Source organism: Littorina saxatilis, linkage group LG13, assembly GCF_037325665.1.
Source record: "Littorina saxatilis isolate snail1 linkage group LG13, US_GU_Lsax_2.0, whole genome shotgun sequence".
NCBI classification, from domain to species: domain Eukaryota; kingdom Metazoa; phylum Mollusca; class Gastropoda; order Littorinimorpha; family Littorinidae; genus Littorina; species Littorina saxatilis.
The window spans coordinates 33435804-33457076 of record NC_090257.1 but is presented as its reverse complement, the minus strand read 5'-3'; the positions used below and the strand labels follow the sequence as shown (position 1 = coordinate 33457076).

Here is a 21273-nt window from a genome sequence, read left to right as displayed (position 1 = left end):
TCCACCCGGAGGTGGGGGGCACGCTTTTCTTGGCCGTGATTTGGATTCCGGCGGCTACGTGGTCCAGTTTGGATCTCCTCCGCCGCCTTCCTCCCCTGGATCTTCGAACCGGTCTGCTAGCGCTAGTGACGCTGCAGGACATTCCCTTTTGGGAGACGGTTCTCGTCATGACCGGCATACTCTGTCTCTCGCTTGTGGGAGTGCAGGTATGCATGTCCCTGCGGGGATACGGTCATCGCAGGGTCACCCCCTGCCAGGTACGTCTGCCCCTCCTCCTGGTGGTAACCAGTTCCCGGGAGAGGGGCAGAAGCAGCCGTCGTTTTCGACAGCTGCGCTTCCGGTTTTCACCGGAAGCATAGGCTCACCGGTTAGCGGACCCGTCATAGTCCCATCCGGCTCGAGCCTAGCCTTACGTCAGCAGTCGTTTTCGACAGCTGCGCTTCCGGTTTCACCGGAAGTGTAGGCTCACCGGTTAGCGGACCCGTCATAGTCCCATCCGGCTCGAGCCTAGCCTTACGTCAGCAGTCGTTTTCGACAGCTGCGCTTCCGGTTTTCACCGGAAGTGTAGGTCCACCGGCTAGCGGACTTGTTACAGTCCCATCCGGTTCGGACCTAGGGCTGGCCTACGGGCCTTTGGGCTTCCGCCCGCAGTCTGTGCAACATCAGCTTCGGCATAGCGCCGTTGCTTCGGTTGCACTTCCGGCTCCGCCCGGAATTTCCGATCCGGTTCCCGACGCTTCCTCTTGGACGTCGGTGTTCGTGCATCATGGACTGGCCTACAGGCATGCAGGCTTCCAGCCTCAGGGGTCCAGCGGCCCCTCCACCCTTCCGAGGTGGGGACTGCTGGCTCCTCCGTTCCTGTGCCTTCGGTTTTCGAAGCTTCTTCCTCTCACCTTCCTCTTAGGCAGGGGGTGAGGAGGGACGATTACCAGCAGGAAGGGTTTCCGGCTTCCGGTTCCCCTCTCAGCGTTCTTTCACAGGCAACTACAGCTTCGAGCTAGGCCCTTCGCTTGCCGCGTCGGACCCTCAGCCTCAGCTTGTGCAACAGTCATTTCACCCGTCCGCGGTGTTGGCTACTGCACTCTCGTTTCTTGTGACTTTGGACTTCGACATTTCCTACCGTCATCCTCATCCTAGGCATGAGATGAGGCAGGACGATTTCCGTTTGGCTGGGTTTCCGTCTTCCGGTTATCCCGGTCACCTTTTGCCACAAGGACAAGATTGACAAGCTTCGGAAAACACTCGATCAGCAGCCCTTCGTCCCGTCCCCACCCTCCCCTTCCTTCTCCGGCTCCCCCCTCACGTGCTTTCAGCCTGTCACTCAAAACCACGTCAAGCGACTAATCACCAAGACGGCCATCAAGACCTGCGAGCTAGATCCCCTGCCAGGCTTCCTCTTCACCAAGTGTCTGGACAAGCTCCTGCCGTCTATCACAGATATCATCAACATATCCCTGGCCACAGGCGTCGTTCCCGACTGCTTCAAGTCTGCCGTTGTCCGCCCACTCACCAAGAAGCCCGGCCTTGACGTCAACAAGTTGAAGAACTACCGTCCTGTGTCCAACCTGCCCTTCCTCTCCAAGCTTCTGGAGCGTATCATCCTGGAGCAGTTGAGCGCCCACCTGTCTCGGAACTCGCTAATGCCAGTGTACCAGTCAGCGTACCGCCCTCACCACAGCACCGAGACGGCGCTCCTGCGAATCACCACGGACCTCCTGAACGCAACAGATAGCGGTCTCGTCTCTGCCCTTGTGCTGCTGGACCTTTCCGCGGCCTTCGACACGATCGACCACCAGCTACTCGTCGATCGCCTCAGTTCCACGTTCGGCATTCACGACACCGCCCTCTCTTGGTTTAGGAACTACCTCCAGAACCGCTCTCAGACTGTCACCACTGATTCGTTCTCTTCTCAGCCTGTCCCTGTCCGCTTCGGCGTCCCACAAGGATCTGTCCTCGGCCCTGTCCTTTTCACCCTGTACACCCAACCCCTCTCCCTGGTCATCGAACGCCACGGCCTGAACTACAACTCCTTTGCCGATGACACGCAGCTCCAGAACAGCGCCAAGCCGGAGGACGTTGACGATCTCCTTGGATCCATCTCCAGTTGTTTCACTGACATCAAGAACTGGATGACTGAGAACAAGCTGAAGCTGAACAGTGAGAAGACGGAGGCCCTTCTCGTTTGAACACGACAGAAGATTGCTTCCCTCACTGTGACCGACCTCCAGCTGGATGACGCGACTGTTCCATTCTCCCCTGCTGTCAAGAGCCTTGGCGTCTTTCTCGACTCCACTCTCTCCATGCAGACACACATCTCCTTCATCATCAAGACCTGCTTTTTCCACCTACGACGCATCACCTCCATCCGTCGCTACCTCACCCACGACGCCTGTGTCAAGCTGGTTGTCTCCCTCATCTTCAGTCGTCTGGACTACTGCAACTCCCTTCTGGCTGGCCTCCCCGCCTCATCCATTCATGGCCTACAACGAGTCCAGAACGCCGCTGCCAGGCTGACGTTGAGGAAGACGAAGCGAGACCACATCACCCCCCTACTTCGCTCCTTGCACTGGCTCCCTGTCAACACCCGAATCTCCTACAAACTGTCCACTCTGGTCTACAAGTGTCTCAACGACTCTGCTCCCGAGTACCTTCAATCCTCCCTGGACCTGTACACCCAGCCCTCCGACCGTCCCCTTCGTTCTGCTGCTGACCCTCTCCGCCTCCACATCCCTCGCTCGAAACTCGCATCTGCTGGTCAGCGTGCATTTCCCTCCGCGGGCCCCTCCGTCTGGAACTCCCTGCCGCTTGAGCTTCGCCAGAGCCCCTCTCTTGACGCGTTCAAGAGTAGGTTGAAGACTCAGTTCTTCCCGTAGCTGGCTGCGACTTTCATGCTCGACGTGATGTGCTGTGCCTCAAAAGACATTCTTGTGCTGTGCTCTGTGAGAGGTGTTTTCTTTGTGCTTAATATTATTTTGTTTGACCTAGCTATTGATGTGTACATTGTTGTTAAACAGTTGTTTGTTTACCAGGGTTTGCTAGTGTCTGATAGGGTTCGTGTCCGTCTGAAGATGTTAGTTTCTTTGTTAGTCCTGTGTTGACAACTCTTCGACAAGCGCTTAGAACTGTACCCACGGAATACGCGCTATATAAGCTTCATATTGATTGATTGATTGATTGACAAGCAACTATGACTACGGTCTTTGTTCGTCCTCTCCGCGTCTGACTCTGTCTTTCGATGGTGAGCAGACACGTTCTGGTTTTTCGTCCAAGCTTAATGCTGTACTTGAGTTGGTGGCGTAAGTAACATCCAGATATTTTTCTGAGGGTGCATTGTCCTCTGAGGCTTCCGCTTCGGTTGCCCCATTGGAATGGATGACTTCCGGTTTTAGAAGGAGGAGGACTCCTATTTTCGAATTGGGGAGTCACCCTCTGTGGCTTACCACCTCTCTCAGGTTTGGCCTAGCCCTCTCCTTCCGGCAGAGGGTTAATGTTCTGGTTCCTTTGCTGTTGGCTTATAGCCCAGCACCTGAATCTGCAGTCGAAACTTTTGTTCCTTTCACTGACGATTACTGGCGTTCTTCGGGGTGTTTGGAACAACGGCTAGCCTACGGGCATCACGGCTTTCAGCCTCAGCCTGTGCATTGGTTGTCCTGCCCGTCCGCCGGGTCGACTAATGCATTTTCGGTTCTTGTGGCTTCGGATTTCGACTCTTCCTCTCTTCACCCTCAGCCTAGGCATGAGGTGAGACAGGACGACTTCCGTTCGATCGGGTTTCCGTCTTCCGGCTATCCTGATCACCCTTCTGCCACAAGCAACTACACCTACGGGTTTGCCCGTCGGTCTCCGCGTCTGACTGAAAGCCATTTTGTTCATGTGTCACCAGTCACACCAGGCTTCGGCCACTGTGATTTCTGCACTTTTGGTTGCTGACACACAACCGGAGTTCGCTGCTCCCTTGTACTAGCTCCCTCTGCTTACGCATGGACTGGTAGGGAATAATGTGTGGCCAGTTGGGTTTCCGATTTCCGGTTACGTCAACCACACCGGTGGTAAGCAGCTACCTCCAACCATCTTCGCTGACTGAGGCAGGAAGTGGTAGAGGTTTATTCTGTCGGCTGGTTCTGGTTTCCAGTTCCTCCGACCGTTTCGTCTTTTTAACAGAAAACAACGTTTTTGGGGCAATTTTTCGTCCCATTATTTGTCGTTTCCTGCCGCTACACAGGATTGCTATGAGTCTGATCAGCATTTACTTCGGTTAGAACGCAGATTATAAACACATTCCCTAATCCAAGTAGCGAGAAGGTCATGTAGGACAGCTGTCGGCCACTGGGTGCACTCCTTCTTTATGTCCTCACAAGGAATTTGCTCAGACTTTCCTTTAACTTCTTTCGTCTCAACAAGAAGTGGTTAAAGTCAGTCTGAGGGCAACAGGACTGCCGGTTACGGCACCCTTGTCAAACATACTCGAAGGGTAACGACGTTCAAGATCAAGCCAGGTTCATAGACGTTTTTCTTTCACAACCCATGAGTACATTGAGTCCTCGTCTTTGTTAGACTCGGACTCTAACGCAGGATATCTGTACTGCGTCACACTCTCGGTCATGCTTGGGTAGACACTCGAAGCAGGTCATGCACCAACAGTAGCCTACTTTGGCTATCCGATTTGGAACAGGCTGTGTTTCACAGCCTCGGTTCATAGGGAGGTGAGCGGCGTTTCTTAAAGTTTAACGAACTTCAGGAACGCTTGTGCTCGTTCATGACCTTTTTTCTCACCGAGAAGGACTCTGGTATCATGTACTCAGGAGTCACTCTCGTTTATAGTGAGGAGATCGGTCACGCCTCTCTCGTTCTTCCGGTCACCTGGAGAGTTCGTCTTACTCAGTTCTGAGTGGACAACCTTCGGCACTGATCGTTCCCATGGTTGGCACTACAGCAAGCGCCCACTAGGACTCTTGCTTCCATCCTAGGTCGATTACATTCATAGCTTCTTGCTAGTGAAATTTACGTTCAGACCTTTCCCGCTAGCGCTTAAGCCGCTTTGGGATTCACCCTCTCCAGACTTCAGGTCTATTCCAATTCAGAGCTGGTTCAACACATGACAAGTCAGTGGTTGGACCCTAACTGGATTACTCAGGGCATTGGTCTTGTCCGATCACGGAAGTTAAACAATTTCGAGCTCGGTTAGTCCTAGGGTGGGTGACCGCTGGGAACACCTAGTGCAGCGTTTTCCGATACGCACTTAACCAGCCGGTTGTGTACTGCTTTCAGGGCGCCCTCTTTCGCGGCTCCCTTAAGAGAGCTGCGGCTCTAAGTTTTGCTCCTTCTGGCGCGGTCTCCACGCTTGGCAGCAATTTCGGGAGCGGGGGTTTGCTGATTAGCGAATCTCTTGAACTTGAACTTGAACTTGCGATGTTTAAGGCCTTAGGCCTGTTCATCGATCCTGTCGAATAGTACTCCAATAACACTTTTGTTGGTGGCATGCGCGGGCGGTTATTGGTAGCACGTTGGCGAGAATTTCTCTGGTCTGTCTGCCCAGAAATTGTCCAGCCTTCCTTTGAAACTGTTCACTGCGCGATGGTGCTGTCACAACTGTTTCTGGCAGACTGTTCCAGTGAGGAATCACCCTTTCTGCGAAGAAGCAGCTCCGAACGTTCAGCCTACAAAATGGTTTGTACAACTTGAGGCTGTTTCCCCTAGTGTCTTTGGTTTCGGCCAGCTGGAAATTCGGGTTGCCTGTGTCGTAGATCCCATGCATATACTTGTAGAGGTCGATCATGTCACCTCGGAGACGCCTGTGTTCGAGACTCGGTAGTTTGAGTACAGCAAGTCGTTCTGGGTAAGTTTTCTCACTGAGAGCCGATATCAGTTTGGTAGCCCTTCTCTGTACGTCCTCTATTTCCTTGCACAGCAGTTTCTGCTGTGGTTGCCATACTGAATGCCCATATTCAAGGATTGGCCTGACAAGACTCTTGTAGAGTTGTACAAACACCTCCCTATCCAGATGCTCAAACGATCTCCTGATGATGCCTAAGGTTTTGTTTGCCTTCGCAGTTGCTTGTGCAACATGTCCCTTGAAACTCAGGCGATTGTCTACAAGTACACCAAGGTCTTTCTCCGTTTCGCTTTCTTCTAGAGTGATGCTAACCTCCTCACCACTTTCGGATCTCCCTTTCATGTGATAGCTGGTCTCTGTGTGTTGTTTGCCTAGCTTAAGGACACTACACTTCTTTGGGTGGAACTTGAGGAGCCAGTTGTCAGACCACTCTTGTAGCTTGTCCAGATCTTCCTGCATGACAACAGGTCCTGAGGGCACGTCAGTACATGTATATAGCTTGGTGTCGTCAGCAAACAACTTCACAGAGCTGGTGACTTGGCTAGGCAAGTCGTTTATGTACAGGGTGAAGAGCAGAGGGCCCAATACACTTCCCTGGGGGATTCCACTGGTGACTGGCGCTTTGTCTGAGTGTGTACCGTTCACAATCACTTGCTGATGCCTGTCCGCTAGAAAGTTGCGTATCCAGTTAAGGACGTTACCATGAATTCCATGCGCTTCAACCTTCGCGATCAGTCTTGCATGTGGAACAGTGTCGAATGCCTTCATGAAGTCCATGTAAACTATGTCAACACTGCCTCCTTCATCTAGAATCTTTGTCCAATCATCCAATGCCTCAAGAAGATGGGTCACACATGACCTCCCTTGCACAAACCCATGCTGATTCTCACAGATGAGATTGTTTGACCTCAGGTGATCATTTACTGCCTCTCTGACAAGGGTTTCCATAGCTTTGCATAAGATGCATGTCAAGCTGACCGGACGATAGTTACTAGGCTCTGTTCGACTACCTTTCTCGGTTCAGCTTTGAGAAGAGGTCGTATTTTCGCCGAAACTGGAAGTTATTTCCTTTGGTTTCGGTTTTAAGTCATTTCCTTTGACTCTTCTTTGTGAGGAGTCTAGAAATGCCAGAATTCGTTCCGGCATTTGCCATGCCTCTTGTCAGTAAACAAGGGAGAAGGCTTCTTGCCCCTGGTTCATTACGAACAATTAACGTCTACCACTTGGAGACTACGGTGCTGTGGCTTACTCAAGCTCTAACCTTTCAGCGCTTCACTCCCCGGAGGGTGTTATTCTCGGTCAGTCGGAACTCTCTTTGTTCGATCCAAAAGTGAGACGCACAGGTTTTTGTTCGTTTTTATATTTAGTCAAGTTTTGACTAAATATTTTAACATCGAGGGGGAATCGAAACGAGGGTCGTGGTGTATGTGCGTCTGTCTGTCTGTGTGTGTGTGTGTGTAGAGCGATTCAGACGAAACTACTGGACCGATCTTTATGAAATTTGACATGAGAGTTCCTGGGTATGAAATCCCCGAACGTTTTTTTCATTTTTTTCATAAATGTCTTTGATGACGTCATATCCGGCTTTTCGTGAAAGTTGAGGCGGCACTGTCACGCCCTCATTTTTCAACCAAATTGGTTGAAATTTTGGTCAAGTAATCTTCGACAAAGCCCGGGGTTCGGTATTGCATTTCAGCTTGGTGGCTTAAAAATTAATTAATGACTTTGGTCATTAAAAATCTGAAAATTGTAAAAAAAAATAAAAATTTATAAAACGATCCAAATTTACGTTTATCTTATTATCCATCATTTGCTGATTCCAAAAACATATAAATATGTTATATTCGGATTAAAAACAAGCTCTGAAAATTAAATATATAAAAATTATTATCAAAATTAAATTGTCCAAATCAATTTAAAAACACTTTCATCTTATTCCTTGTCGGTTCCTGATTCCAAAAACATATAGATATGATATGTTTGGATTAAAAACACGCTCAGAAAGTTAAAACAAAGAGAGGTACAGAAAAGCGTGCTATCCTTCTTAGCGCAACTACTACCCCGCTCTTCTTGTCAATTTCACTGCCTTTGCCATGAGCGGTGGACTGACGATGCTACGAGTATACGGTCTTGCTGAAAAATTACATTGCGTTCACTTTCATTCTGTGAGTTCCACAGCTACTTGACTAAATATTGTATTTTCGCCTTACGCAACTTGTTTACTACTCGTTTGCCTTTAAAGACAGTTTCGTTGTTTTCGGAACTTTCTGAGCTCTCTTTTTAGAGTTAGGACTGTCTTCCTGGTTTTAGCTGATTGCAAGGAGTTTCACTCTTTCTGCCAGTCAGGATTAAGACAGAGTCAGTGAGGTTGACGCTTTTTCTGGTTGCCCGAAAGACGTAACTCACGAAGCTTAAGGTCAGTTTCACTCAGGTCTCAAACAGACTTGAGGTGATAAGGACTTTATCTAAGCTGACCTTATCTGGGTGGTTTTTTTTTTACCATCATTAGGCAAATCCATGAGTGGTTACAAACAAGGGGGGGGGGGGGGGGGCAGTCAGCCCTTCCTCCAGCACCTACTAGAGTGCACTATTCTAGATCTCGGGCATCGACTTTAGCAGTCCTCAGTTCAGGAGGATGCTATGATGTTCTATGAACAGCTTCTTTGAAGGCAGACTATGTTTCATCAATTTTGAGAAACGTCGTCGGGACTAGACAGGACATTCCCCTTCCTAGTCCTCTTCAGAGTATATTATATGTTCCCACCACCTTGTTGGAGTTATCTGCTTTTATGTGATTCGGAGTAAGAATATGTAATTTAATCGAAAATTTTAATAATACATTTTCATTTGAACTTACCCGAATCACATAGGTAATTCCCTCCCACCTTCCCCGCATTATAGTTTCTAAGTATTCTATAAGTCGCATGAGTTCTACCACGTGCTCGGGAAGCGGTAGTGACGTAGTTCACACCAATGGGAGGTAACCCCCTTGGCAAGCGTCCTTAGCTACACTTCCTCGTACACTTTTTTGTTGTGGGGTTGCTTCCCTTTAAATTGTTAGACGGGTAGCGATTTTCAGACCTTAGCATCTCTGACTACGTCAATGCTTATATGTGATTCGGGTAAGTATATTAATCAAATGAAAATTTATTATTAAAATTTTCGATTATAAAGCGCTCTGAGCAGGGACCCTTGATTCGTGCACTCGAGAAGTATTAATTATTATTATTATTATTATTAAATTCATTGAGAACTGTGTATGTAAATGTAGGCAGATGTATTTCAGTGTGTTTGTGTGTGTGTGTGCTGCAGGTCTCACCAGATGTATTGCAGTGTGTTTGTGTGTGTGTGTGTGCTGCAGGTCTCACCAGATATACTACATGTTTGGGTTCCTCTTCCTGGTCTTCATCATCCTCGTCATCACCTGCTCCGAGGTCACCATCCTCTTCTGCTACTTCCACCTATGTGCCGAGGTAAGGCTTTGGTCGGTGTCGTGCTGGTTTAGCAGTGTCGCCGTCATACATAAATCCTAAAACAAATAGATTGTCAATGTTCCAAAATTCAGAATTAAAAAACAAGCAAGGTATGTTACAGGAACGTTTTATTGAGACGAAACGATATGATACAGTCACTATGATGACAGGTGCAATGTTCTAAAATTCAAAATGAAAAAACAAGCAAGGTATGTTACAGGAACATTTTATTGAGACGAAACGATATGATACAGTCACTATGATGACAGGTGCAATGTTCTAAAATTCAAAATGAAAAAACAAGCAAGGTATGTTACAGGAACGTTTTATTGAGACGAAACGATATGATACAGTCACTATGATGACGGTTACAAAAATGTAGATTAGCTTACTGCAAATGTTGTGCTGGATACTGATATGTATAAAATTTCATCTCACACGGCATCACTGCAGAGCGCCTAGAACTGTACCCACGGAATATGCGCGATATAAGCGTCATTGATTGATTGATTGATTGTCTATCTGAGAAAAAAATAGATAACAGTTTGGATGGATTGCTTGTAGACAGGGCTATAGAATTGAAGTAAACGTTTGATTGTGTTGACATACATGACTAGAAAAGATAAATCTTTAAGGATTGCCTGTAAACAGGGTTATAGAATTGAAGTAAACGTATGATTGTGTTGACTGACAGGACTAGAAAAGATAAGTCTTTGTGGATTGCCTGTAAACAGGGTTGTAGAATTGAAGTAAACGTGTGATTGTGTTGACTGACAGGACTACCACTGGTGGTGGCGCTCATTCTTGACGAGCGGGTTCACGGCTGTCTACTTCTTCGTCTACTGCATCCACTTCTACTTCACCAAGCTGGAGATGCAGGGCAGCGCCAGCGGGTTCCTCTACTTCGGCTACACCTTCATCATCGTCTTCTGCTTCTTCTTGCTCACTGGTCAGTTTGGCTGTAGAGTAGTCAGTGTGTTTGAGGGTGGTATGGTCGTGTGTCTCTTTTTGACGTTGTCGAGGAATTTTGGGGTAGCTCGTTTTAAAACAGCTTTTCAGGAGAAGGAAAAAAATGATCAGTTTTATTGTAAAATAGTGTTTATATTCGTTCCTGGTATGGATATAAAGATAAAAGATTATTAAATTACATATTCTTATTCCGAATCACATATAGCATTGACACAGTCTGAGATGCTAGGTACTGAAAACGCTTACCCGTCTAACAATTTTAAAGGGAAGCAACCCCATCACCAAAAAAGGCTTAAATAGCCCTGGTAATGAGCAGGTACCCTGAGAGTTACCTCCCATTGGTGGATACTACGTCACTTCCTCTACCAACACATGGTAATAAGCATACGACATTTCAGCGTCCTAGAGAGAGGGTGCTCTGAATTTTCGCTACCGTGGCTGCCTGTTGTGATGTTTTCACCTTCCGGCCACGTTTTACCTGTCTTTCTCCCGTGCGGGCTCCTGTTTGGTGAGCTCGTTCTTGTTTTGTTTGTTGTTTACGAACTTTTTCGCTGTTGTAGCTACTGTTATTTCGTCCGTTTGGACTTGTAGTTTCAGTGGCTGTGTTTGCGTTGTCGCCATTTGTATTCTAGTTAGCGTGGCTGACTTCGATAATTTTGGTATTTAACCTGTGTTTGCCTACTCCCGTGGTTTGCGAGCGTGGTTAGTCTTGTTGTTCTTTGAACTGTTTGTAGTTACTGAGTTTTCTCTCCGTTTGGATTTACGTTTTTTCAGTAATTTTTTGCCTTGTGTTCCGTTTGTTGTTGTCAGTCAGCATGGCTGACGCAGTTAAACGTCGGGGAAAGTCTGACTTGGAGGGCAAGTTTTTGCCTAAGTCTTCCTCTGGTTTTAAACCGGTTCTTGTCGTTGTTTCTGACGATTCCCACAACGCCATTTTGTCTGTGCCTATTTCTCCGCCTAGCTCTAGTACAGTTGGGCGGTCTAGCGCTCCTGTTGTTTCTCCGCCTCCATCGTTGTTGGTTGGAGCAGGGGGCTCTTGTGTCTTCTCTGTTGAAGTCTCTTGTTCCAGAGATTCGGAATTTGGTCAAGGAAGAGATGCAGCGCTCCTCGGCTTCCGGCAGCGCTGTACTTCCGTCTGCTGTGGGGGATGTTCATTCCCTAGCTTCGTTGGTGGTTCCTTCCGGTTCCGTTGTGCAAGTTCCTGCCTCGGCGGTTTCCGCCTCCGCTGGCGTGCTTTCAAGTAAGTCGAACTGGTCCTACAGCCCCCGTGAGGCGTCTGGACACTCCCTGCCGGGAGACAGTTCCCTTGGGCAGGGTCACTCCCTGCATTCTACTGGTGACAATACCCCCTTCGGGCAGGACTTTGTCTAACGGCCGCTGCGTTTCCGGTTTCGGCCGGAAGCATAGGTCCTCCCTCATGCGCTCGCTCTGCCAGCGGTGACGGGATGGACCGCAGACTGGCCTCCGGGCTTTACGGCTTCCGGCCGCAGTCTTCGCAGTCGTCGGTTCCGCTTTCTGTGGTTTCGGCTTCTGCGTTTCCGGCTTCGGCTGGATACGCTGTCCCTCTGCCGGGCACTTCCTCTTGGATGCCGGAGAGGGAGCAACAGCGATCGGCTCTAGTGCACTCTGTGCTTCAGCCAGGGCAGTCGTCTTTTCACCCGGAAGGGGTTTTGACTTCCGCCCACCCTCCCACCGGAAGCATAGGTCCTTCACACATGTACGTTCCGATGTCTGTGCTGGGGTTGACCGAAGACTGGCCTCCTGGCTTTATGGCTTCCGGCCTCAGTCTATGCAGCTCTCGTTTCCGCATTGTGTGGCTTCGGCGGTTGTATTTCCGTTTTCGGACGGTTACGCTGTCCCTCTTCCTGGTAATTCCGGACGGATGCCAGAGAGGGAGCAACAGCGTACGGCTTTCGGCACTCTGTGCCTCAGCCAGGGCAATCATTGCTACACCCGTCGGGTGTGGTCATTTCGGCCCATACAGCCGGTGGTTTTGGATGGTCACTCGACTTACCCTTTTTCTCATGTCAGTCAAGGGGTAAGTCAGGACGTTTTGAGGGTTCACGGGTTTCCGGTTTCCGGTTATTCCGTACATCCTTCCGCTACCAGGGACTGTGATTTCGGTCAGCGTCCTTCGGTTGACAATTCTGACGTTCAGTTGGTTGTCAGGGAAGAGACACGGTCGGGATTTCCGTCAATGCTCAAGTCTGTACTTGAAGCTGCGGCGGAGGTTGACATCCCGTTATTTTCCTGAGGGCGCATCAGCTTTGTCGGCTTCTGGTTCGGTTGCTACTTCAGCGATGTATGACTTTCGTTCCGGGAGGAAGGATGTTTCCTGCTTCCGGTTCTAAGAGTCTTTCTCAGGTCTTACCAGCAGCCCTCGTTTCCGCATTAAATTACATATTCTTACTCCGAATCACATATAGCATTGTCACAGACTCAGATGCTAGGTACTGAAAACGCTAACCCGTCAAAAACATTTAAGGGAAGCAACCCATCCCCAAAAAAGGCTGAAATAGCCATGGTAATGGGCAGGTTCCCAGGGAGTTACCTCCCATATGGCTACTTCGAACACAGTCTCCTCCTTGACCGTGCTGAGCTTATCCGACCACCGGACAGTTGTCTCGTCTCTCTGTTTCTTTGTCAGCCTCTTCTTTGTCTTGCGACATCGTTTCTTGGGACCAGTAGCAGCAGGCAAATCAGTTGCACTTCCACTACTGTTACTGCTCGACACTGGAGACACAGACCCAAATCCCAGAAAAATCCTCCCGAAAGTCCTGTTGTCGAATAACAATATCCAGATCGATGTCAGACTCATCCCCTTTCACCTCTTCAAGTAAAAAACCTTCGAAAGGCGTGTCAGAATCGTCATCCGAGTTCCCCATGATCGAACGCCATACTTCCAAACCTTCGTTGAACGCCATTTTGTCAGACAAAAAAATCTCAAACTTTGAAAATTCACAGCTAACACACTATCGCATCGATTCAAACTCTGCAAACGCTAGAATGAAGCAGCCGGAAGGAAGTGCATTAATCACATCCGGTCGCAAGACCTTATGGGTAAGGCTCAAAGCGAAAGTGAAAGTAGGTGACCTAGTGTTTTGCGGGCCATGCCGGGCGTTTCAGGGATTTCATAGGGCACTTCCCGTGGGCCATGCCGGGCGGTTCAGGGGGCATTGGGTTAAGAGAACATTTTTTATGGAGAATAATATACTTTGTCTAAAGCACAAAAACATTATTAAAAAAACGCCAAGAATAGAATCACGCCAAAATTCCATGACGACGTTGATTTGAAACCCTCTGGTATTTCAATATTCCCCTTGATTTCTAAAGACGAAGTTCAAATATAACTCTGTCAGGATTTTCAAGCGGTGTGGCAGAGTAAGGGCCCCTTTTACTGATGTAAGCATTTCAAAGCCGCGAGGCGAAGCAACTAGCACACTGGTGACCAGCTTCAACCTGCCATTGTTATTGACAACTAAGTCTGATGTGTATGTGTATCATAGGAGTTCACGATTCGTTGCAGCAATGATCGCTGACCTACAGTGATTGCTGACAATGTGTCTTGACCCAAGTCACGTGGGTTTGGCTTGAGGTCACGTAAATTTAGGAAAAGACACATGCTTAACAATCACTGGCTCACTGAATATTTCAAGAATCTTTGTGGTATTAAGATTGTGTTATCAGAAGAAGAAAACAATTGTATTTTTACATATTCATTTTATTATATTTTTGTCAAGTCATGTGGGACACTGATAGTGACATACATACATTTGTTTCTCTTTTCTCAGGTACCATTGGCTTCTTCTCCTGCTTCTGGTTTGTGACCAAAATCTACAGTGTAGTGAAGGTAAAAAATATGTAACATAAAGTTCCCTGTCTTATCGAAGCGTTTAACTTCAGGATAGAGTTTCAGGATGTTTATTGGCGAGGAATGGCCTGTCGTTGTTGATAGTCAATATAACACTTACCTCGACAGTACTATTCTTGCACATTATCTATTATAGGCCGAAAAAATTGGACAAAACGCTGAGTGGGTACAATTATCTCCCATAACCATGCGCCACCGTGGATCCCAAGCACTGTCCGAGTGCTTCCCCCTTACAGGATGTAGGTGGCGCGTCCTCTTTCTTTTTTCGCGCGTGTCAGACCGGCTGTGTTTCTGCTACGCTCCCGGATTATTTTGGACTAAGAGGCTCCTTTTCTGTGTGGACTATCACCTGTTGGATTATTGTGTGTTATTCCACTTCTGGCTTGAGGCTACGTTGTGTTTCCTTCAACTTGTGCCTCCGTTTTTGTGTGGCGGACTCGGCGTGCCTCCCGTCCTACTTCGTGGTGACCGGTCGTCTGCTTCTCGTTTCGCCGCATTCACTTGAGTATTGACCTAAATTTTCTTTGAATTTTGTTAATTCTCGGTCTTTAAGGGTACGTACAGGGCGAGGTAGGATGTCTCGTCCTGTTTTGGGCTCTGGTTCTACGGAACCAGAGTCTGCCGGGGGCAACCCTTCTGCGGGCGCCCAGCGTCATGTTTTACGCACGGAGAAGGGGATCTTTCGGCGCTCCGACTCTCCCTCCCCAAACGCTTTGCGTTTGCGGCGAGGGAGGGCGGAGAAAGCCTGTTTGAGCAAGCTCAATGCGAGCTTGCTCAAACAGGCTGGGCTTGAGCCTGGGACTTCGGGCGGGGCTGCGCCGTCGAAGGTTCGGGGAAGGTCGAGGGGAAAGAAAAAGCTTCTTTCTCCTTCTCCTTCAGTGGAACAGGCTTCCCCCCCTTCGACGCCGTTGTCCGGCCCTCAGTCTCAGGCTTCAGCTCCTCCCGGTTTCAAGCCTGGGGGGAAGGTTTCCTTCTCCCCCCTGGCTCGAATCCGGGGGCAGGTCGATTCCCAACCCTCTTTGGGGGTTGGTGAATCCGATCTAGGGGCTACTGGAGAGACTCAGGTTTTGACAGCCAACGGCCATACCACGTTGAAAACACCGGTTCTCGTCCGACCACCGAAGTTAAGCAACGTCGGGCCCGGTTAGTACTTGGATGGGTGACCGCCTGGGAACACCGGGTGCAGTTGGCATTAAAATCTTTCTTTTTCCGGTGCCTCTCCTGTGCCCTCCTCGGTTTCCACCGCTGTGGAAGCCAGGAGGGACACGGGTCCTCCTCTGAACTCCCTCGCTGGGTCGTCTGCTGCTGTTTTGACAGTAGTTTCGGCCTCCTGGGGGGGGAGATCGGAGGAGATGACGGGGTCTCTGAATTCCCTCCCCGCTGGGGTTGGGATGCGAATTGACCCCGTTCAGGGCGGTCCTGTGGGGGCAGGGGTTTCAGGCTTCGTGCCTACGACCACTGCTACTACGGTTCCCTCTGACGTCCGTGTGACTGGTGGCTGTCCCTCTTGAAACGCTCCGGCCGACTAGTTACTGGACGTGGAGGTGTTCGACAGAACGTGGTACTTCTGTCGAATGGTCAGGGCGACGGGAACATTGTTTCTGTTGCTCAGACCGACACCTCCGACCGGACCGTCTTGACCCCACGCCATTCCTTAGCGTCTGGTGTTCGGGTGACGGATGGTCCGGACCAAGGGTCCGGAACGTTCCAGGCTTACGGGTCGGGATCGAACCGGACCCACGGGTCCCGACTGGACTTGACCTCCGGGTTTGGTCCGGACGGGACCCATGGTACGGGACCGTACGTGCGGGACAGTACCTCTGGCCCTTGCCGGACCCCCCGGACCTACGGGTCCGGATGGTACGGTACGGGACCAGTGTTTCGGTCGGGACCGGACCACCCGACCACCTCTGTTGGTCTGGGTGGTCTGGCACCGAACCGGAACACACCGGACCTACGGGTCCGGAGGGTACGGTACCGGACCAGTGGTCCGGTCGGGACCGGACCACTCGACCAACTCTGTTGGTCCGGGTGGTCTGGCACCGAACCGGACCATGCCGGACCTACGGGTCCGGATGGTACGGTATGTCCACGTCCGGACCGAGCCACCCGAACACTTCTGTGGGTACGGATGGTTCGGTACCGAACGGGAACGGGACCTCCGGATGGTACGGGACCGGACCGAATCTACGGGTTCGGATGGTCCGGTACCGGACCACCCGACCACCTCTGTTGGTCCGGATGGTCTGTCACCGAACCGGACCATACCGGACCTACGGGTCCGGATGGTACGGTAGGTCCACGTCCGGACCGAACACTTCAGTGGGTACGGATGGTTCGGTGCCGTACGGGACCTCCGGATGGTATGGGACCGGACCACAGGACCGGAACACCGGACCACCCTACCGGATCGGTCCGGACCACCCGACCACCTCTGTTGGTCCGGATGGTCTGGCACCGAACCGGACCTACGGGTCCGGATGGTACGGTATGTCCACGTCCGGACCGAGCCACCCGAACACTTCTGTGGGTACGGGTGGTTCGGTGCCGAACGGGACCTCCGGATGGTGCGGGACCGGACCGGACCTACGGGTCCGGATGGTCCGGTGCTGGACCGGTGGTCCGGTCCGGACCGGACCACCCGACCACCTCTGTTGGTCCGGATGGTCTGGCACCGAACCGGACCATACCGGACTTACGGGTCCGGATGGTACGGTGTGTCCGGACCGAGCCACCCGAACACTTCTGTGGGTACGGATGGTTCGGTACCGAACGGGACCTCCGGATGGTACGGGACCGGACCGGAACACCAGACCGGAACACCGGACCACCCTACCGGACCGGTCCGGACCACCCGACCACCTCTGTTGGTCCGGATGGTCTGGCACCGAACCGGACCTACGGGTCCGGATGGTACGGTACGTCCACGCCCGGACCGAACCACCCGAACACTTCTGTGCGTAGGATGGTTCGGTGCCGAACAGGACCTCCGGATGGTACCGGACCTACGGGTCCGGACCTACGGGTCCGGATGGTCCGGTGCGGGACCACCCGACCACTTCTGTTGGTCTGGATGGTCTGGCACCGAACCGGACCATACCGGACCACCGGACCTACGGGTCCGGATGGTACGGTATGTCCACGTCCGGACCTAACCACCCGAACACTTCTGTGGGTACGATGGTTCGGTGCTGAACGGGACCTCCGGATGGTACGGCACCGGACCGGACCACCCTACCGGACCGGATCGGCACCCCCGACCGGACCGGACCATTTCTTTTCTGATCAGACCCGATGGGTTCCTGTTCAGTCTATAAATGGCGGGGGTTCGTTGGCTGGGCTGACCCAACAGTCGCAGGGTTGTTGTTTTTCTCCCCCTTCGGCTGCTGGAGACGTTTCGTCTTTGGGGCAGGGGTCTTCGCGGCCTCTTGCTTCTGTGGGCGTTTCTTCACAGCCTGCTTCATCGCTTTCGGCTCTTCCCCCTCAAGCTCCCTACACTCCTGCTTTTGAGGAGTTGTCGGGAAGTGAAGAGGAGAGTGAGTCGGAGGACGATAGGGAGGAGGATCAGGGTCGCCCTGAGGTTAACACTGAACCTCTACCCTTGCCGGTTTCTGATGGAACTTCCGAAGCTATGCTTCGTACTTTCCAACAGTACATGACAGACATCACGCGGCGTCTTGACGTCACGGATGCCTCTCTTAAGCGTCTGTCGTCTAGTGTTGACACACAGGACGTGGACCCGGGGTCTGAGGACGAGAGGCAGGAGGCTCGTCCTCGCACAGCTAGAAGGACGTTTGAACAGTTTCAGGACGTCCTTCCCTGAGACGCCCTCTCGTCCTTTGAGTCCGCTTCGGCCCGGGCGCGGGAGGCTCACGCCGCGTCTGCCGGCGGCTCGTTTTATGAACGATCCGGCCGCCGGCAATTCGCGTTCCACCCTAGTCTAAGTGCCACGGTGGAAGCGGCAGCACATCGCCTGAGGAGTACAGATTCACGTGCAAACGCGACCTATGTTCCTCGGGAGGACGCGGGTTCAGTGCCATGCTTTCCTTCGGGAGGCGCACCTCCACTGTTTCCTCGTGTCCAATCTGTTTCGTCCCTCCCTTTTCCCTTTGACTCTCGAACTCTCCCTTTCCAGACTTCGAGTGTTTAGGGTGGGGCTGACGGTGATGTGTTCGTTGGGGAGGTGCCTTCGGTCAAGAAGGTGGAACTGAGCTCTGCTTCGTTCCACAATCTTGAGGCCACCGTTTCTTCCACAGTCGAGGCCCAATCACAGGCCTTGACATGGATGAGCACGCTGTCCACACTGTTGGACCCTCCCAATCGGGCAGAGTCCGATTCCACTCGGGTCCTTGACACGGTTCGAGTGGATCGGGCTTTGCATGCCGTGCGATCGTGCGTGACGTCTGCGGCAGAATTGGCCATTGGAACACGGGTCCACTTTATTGGCCCTGTTCCGTGATCATTTTCTGCCTACTTCTATAGTGCCTCCGGATATGAGGAAGAGTCTGAGGAACACGTTTCCTCAGCCTTCTTCCCTCTTTCATCCGGACACTGTTCGTTCTGTGGTGGAGTCCACACGCCAGAGGAACACTGATTCTCTGATGGTTGGCCTCGCTGCTTCGGCGACGGCGGCGGGGAGTAAGAGAAGTGCTACAGTCACCTCCAGCTCCCAGCCTCAGAAGAAGAAGAAGAAGCCAGTTTCACTGCCTCCTTCTTCCTCCTCTTAGACGCCTGTTGCGTTCCCAAGCAAGACGAAGGGTGCTCAGACAGGTAAGGGGAAGCAGCACCACCAGGGGGGTGGTCGCAAGCCTGCGCCTGCCCGCCAGCAGAATTTTCAGTGAGTCCCGGCCCTACGTTGACGCCCCCTCAAGTTGCCCCTCTTTCGTCCGGCGGTTCCCTTTTTTCGGGCCCGCGGCATGTGGGGCAGACTGGTCTCCAACCAGTTTTTCTTGAGGGTGGTGTGGTCGGGGTTTTCTCTACCGCTGTCGTCACAACCTCCATTGTCCGCTCTACCTTGGACGTTCCCCCCTCCTCGAGAGCCTGCCAGATGGCAGGCTCTTCAGGACGAGGTGAACTCGTTGGTCGAGAAGAAGGCGGTCTACCCCCTTTCTCAGCCTTCTCTGGGGTTCTGCTCCCGCCTGTTCACCGTCCCCAAAAAGGACGGCCGGTTCAGGCCGGTGTTGGACCTCTCCACCTTGAACTTGTACCTTCACAGGTGCAAGTTCAAGATGGAAACCCCTTCGTCGGTCCGGTTGGCCATCCGGCCAAACGATTGGGCCATGTCTGGGACCTCCAGGATGCTTACTTCCACATCCTGGTGGCCCCGGGGTACCGACATCTGCTCCGGTTCGTTTGGGAGGGCACGGTGTTCGAGTTTCGGGCCCTCCCATTCGGCCTGTCCTTGGCCCCTCTGATTTTCAACGGGGACAACAACACCACATGCTTAGCTTACCTTCGCCACCAGGGGGGCACCAATTCTCGGTCCCTCTCCCTGTTGGCGGAGGAGATTCTGCTCTGGTGCCAGACCAATCAGGTCCGGATGTCAGTCCAGTTCGTTCCGGGGAAACTGAACGCCCTGGCCGACATTCTCAGTCGGGGCGATCAGGTTCTCTCCACAGAATGGACCATCGCTCACAACGTTCTACAGCGTCTGTGGGCAAGGTGGGACCGTCCTCTGATCGATCTGTTCGTAACTCGATTCAGCGCTCGGCTTCCCAGGTACGTCAGCCCCTTTCGAGACATGAATGCGTTCCACTTGGACGCATTCACTCTCTTGTGGAGGCTCCTCGATGCTTACGCCTATCCCCCGACATCTCTGATTCCGAGGGTGCTGGCAAAATATCTGCAGGAACGACCAAGACTGATTTTGGTCGCGCCTTACTGGCCAACAGCTCCGTGGTTTCCAGATCTTCGCGGTCTCACCCACGTAGACCCTCTACCTCTGGATCTGGACGGGGGAGGTCTGCTCCAGCCTCGATCATGCCTCCCTCATCCACGTCCAGAGAGTCTGTGCTTGACCGCATGGCTCTTGTGCGCTCCAAACTGCTTGCACTAGGATTGCACAAGAGTTCAGTAGAGTTTTCCTTGAACGCTAAGAGGCGATCAACTAATCAGCTCTACGACTTACGCTGGAGAGCTTGGGCCACCTTCGCCTTGTCCAAGGGGATAAAGCCGCTTTATCCCTCAACACAGGACTTGGCCAACTTCCTGGTGGAAGTGTATCAAAAGAAGAGTCTTTCTTCTAAGACTCTTCTTGGATACAGATCTGCCATCGCTTCCACGATTGCGGCCGCTACTGGTCGCAGAACTGAACACTTGATCAGGTCCTCCCTCATCGCTAATGTCCTTTCGGGTATTAGCAATGCAGCGGTGTCTAAACCTCGGGTTTCATTTCCCAAGGGGGATGTCTTTCTGGTCCTCAAACTCCTGCGTAGCAATGAGTTTGAACCCCTGGCAGGCATTAGTATCAAGTTGCTGATTTTTAAGACTAATTGTTCCTCATCGCTTTAGCCACTTGCCGTAGACTCAGTGGTATTCAAGCTTTGAGTGGCCTGGACTTTGACATTGAGTTCACCACACAGCAGTGGTTGCTAGCATGGTCACGTCAGTCTAAGGTATGTTTCTTGGGTATATTTTCTTTTACGGTAGTACTGTTCGAAAATTGCCTGGGTATCTTAATCCTTGGATTTAAGTGATTTTGATTAAGGAGTTTAATACTCTACATATCACCCTCACACCACTCTGGTATTCTGTGCAAGAATAGTACTGTCGAGGTAAGTGTTATATTGACTGTAAGGCTTCTTTTTAAGCCTACTGTCTATATGATACTTACCGAGACAGTACTATTAGAGTTTCCCTCCCGCCTCCCCTCTTGATATGTTATGGGCTTTTTGAGGGTCTGCAGCTCATAAAGAAAGAGGACGCGCCACCTACATCCTGTAAGGGGGAAGCACTCGGACAGTGCTTGGGATCCACGGTGGCGCATGGTTATGGGAGATAATTGTACCCACTCAGCGTTTTGTCCAATTTTTTCGGCCTATAATAGATAATGTGCAAGAATAGTACTGTCTCGGTAAGTATCATATAGACAGTAGGCTTAAAAAGAAGCCTTACAATAATAATTAAAG

General features: G+C 51.3%; 1 protein-coding gene and 1 non-coding gene across 2 annotated transcripts in view; both read left to right on the top strand.

Moving 5' to 3' along the window:
* LOC138945550 (transmembrane 9 superfamily member 2-like) overlaps positions 1–21273 on the top strand; it is a 95398-nt gene that overhangs the window by 69163 nt on the left and 4962 nt on the right. Inside the window, exons 16-18 of the mRNA XM_070316998.1 lie at positions 9195–9306; positions 10084–10255; positions 14067–14125. Coding sequence (XP_070173099.1) covers positions 9195–9306; positions 10084–10255; positions 14067–14125 — 343 coding nt within the window. The remainder of the gene's footprint in view (positions 1–9194; positions 9307–10083; positions 10256–14066; positions 14126–21273) is intronic.
* LOC138946486 (5S ribosomal RNA) lies at positions 15220–15338 on the top strand. Its single transcript, XR_011449354.1, has one exon. It is a non-coding gene; the product is annotated as a 5S ribosomal RNA (ribosomal RNA).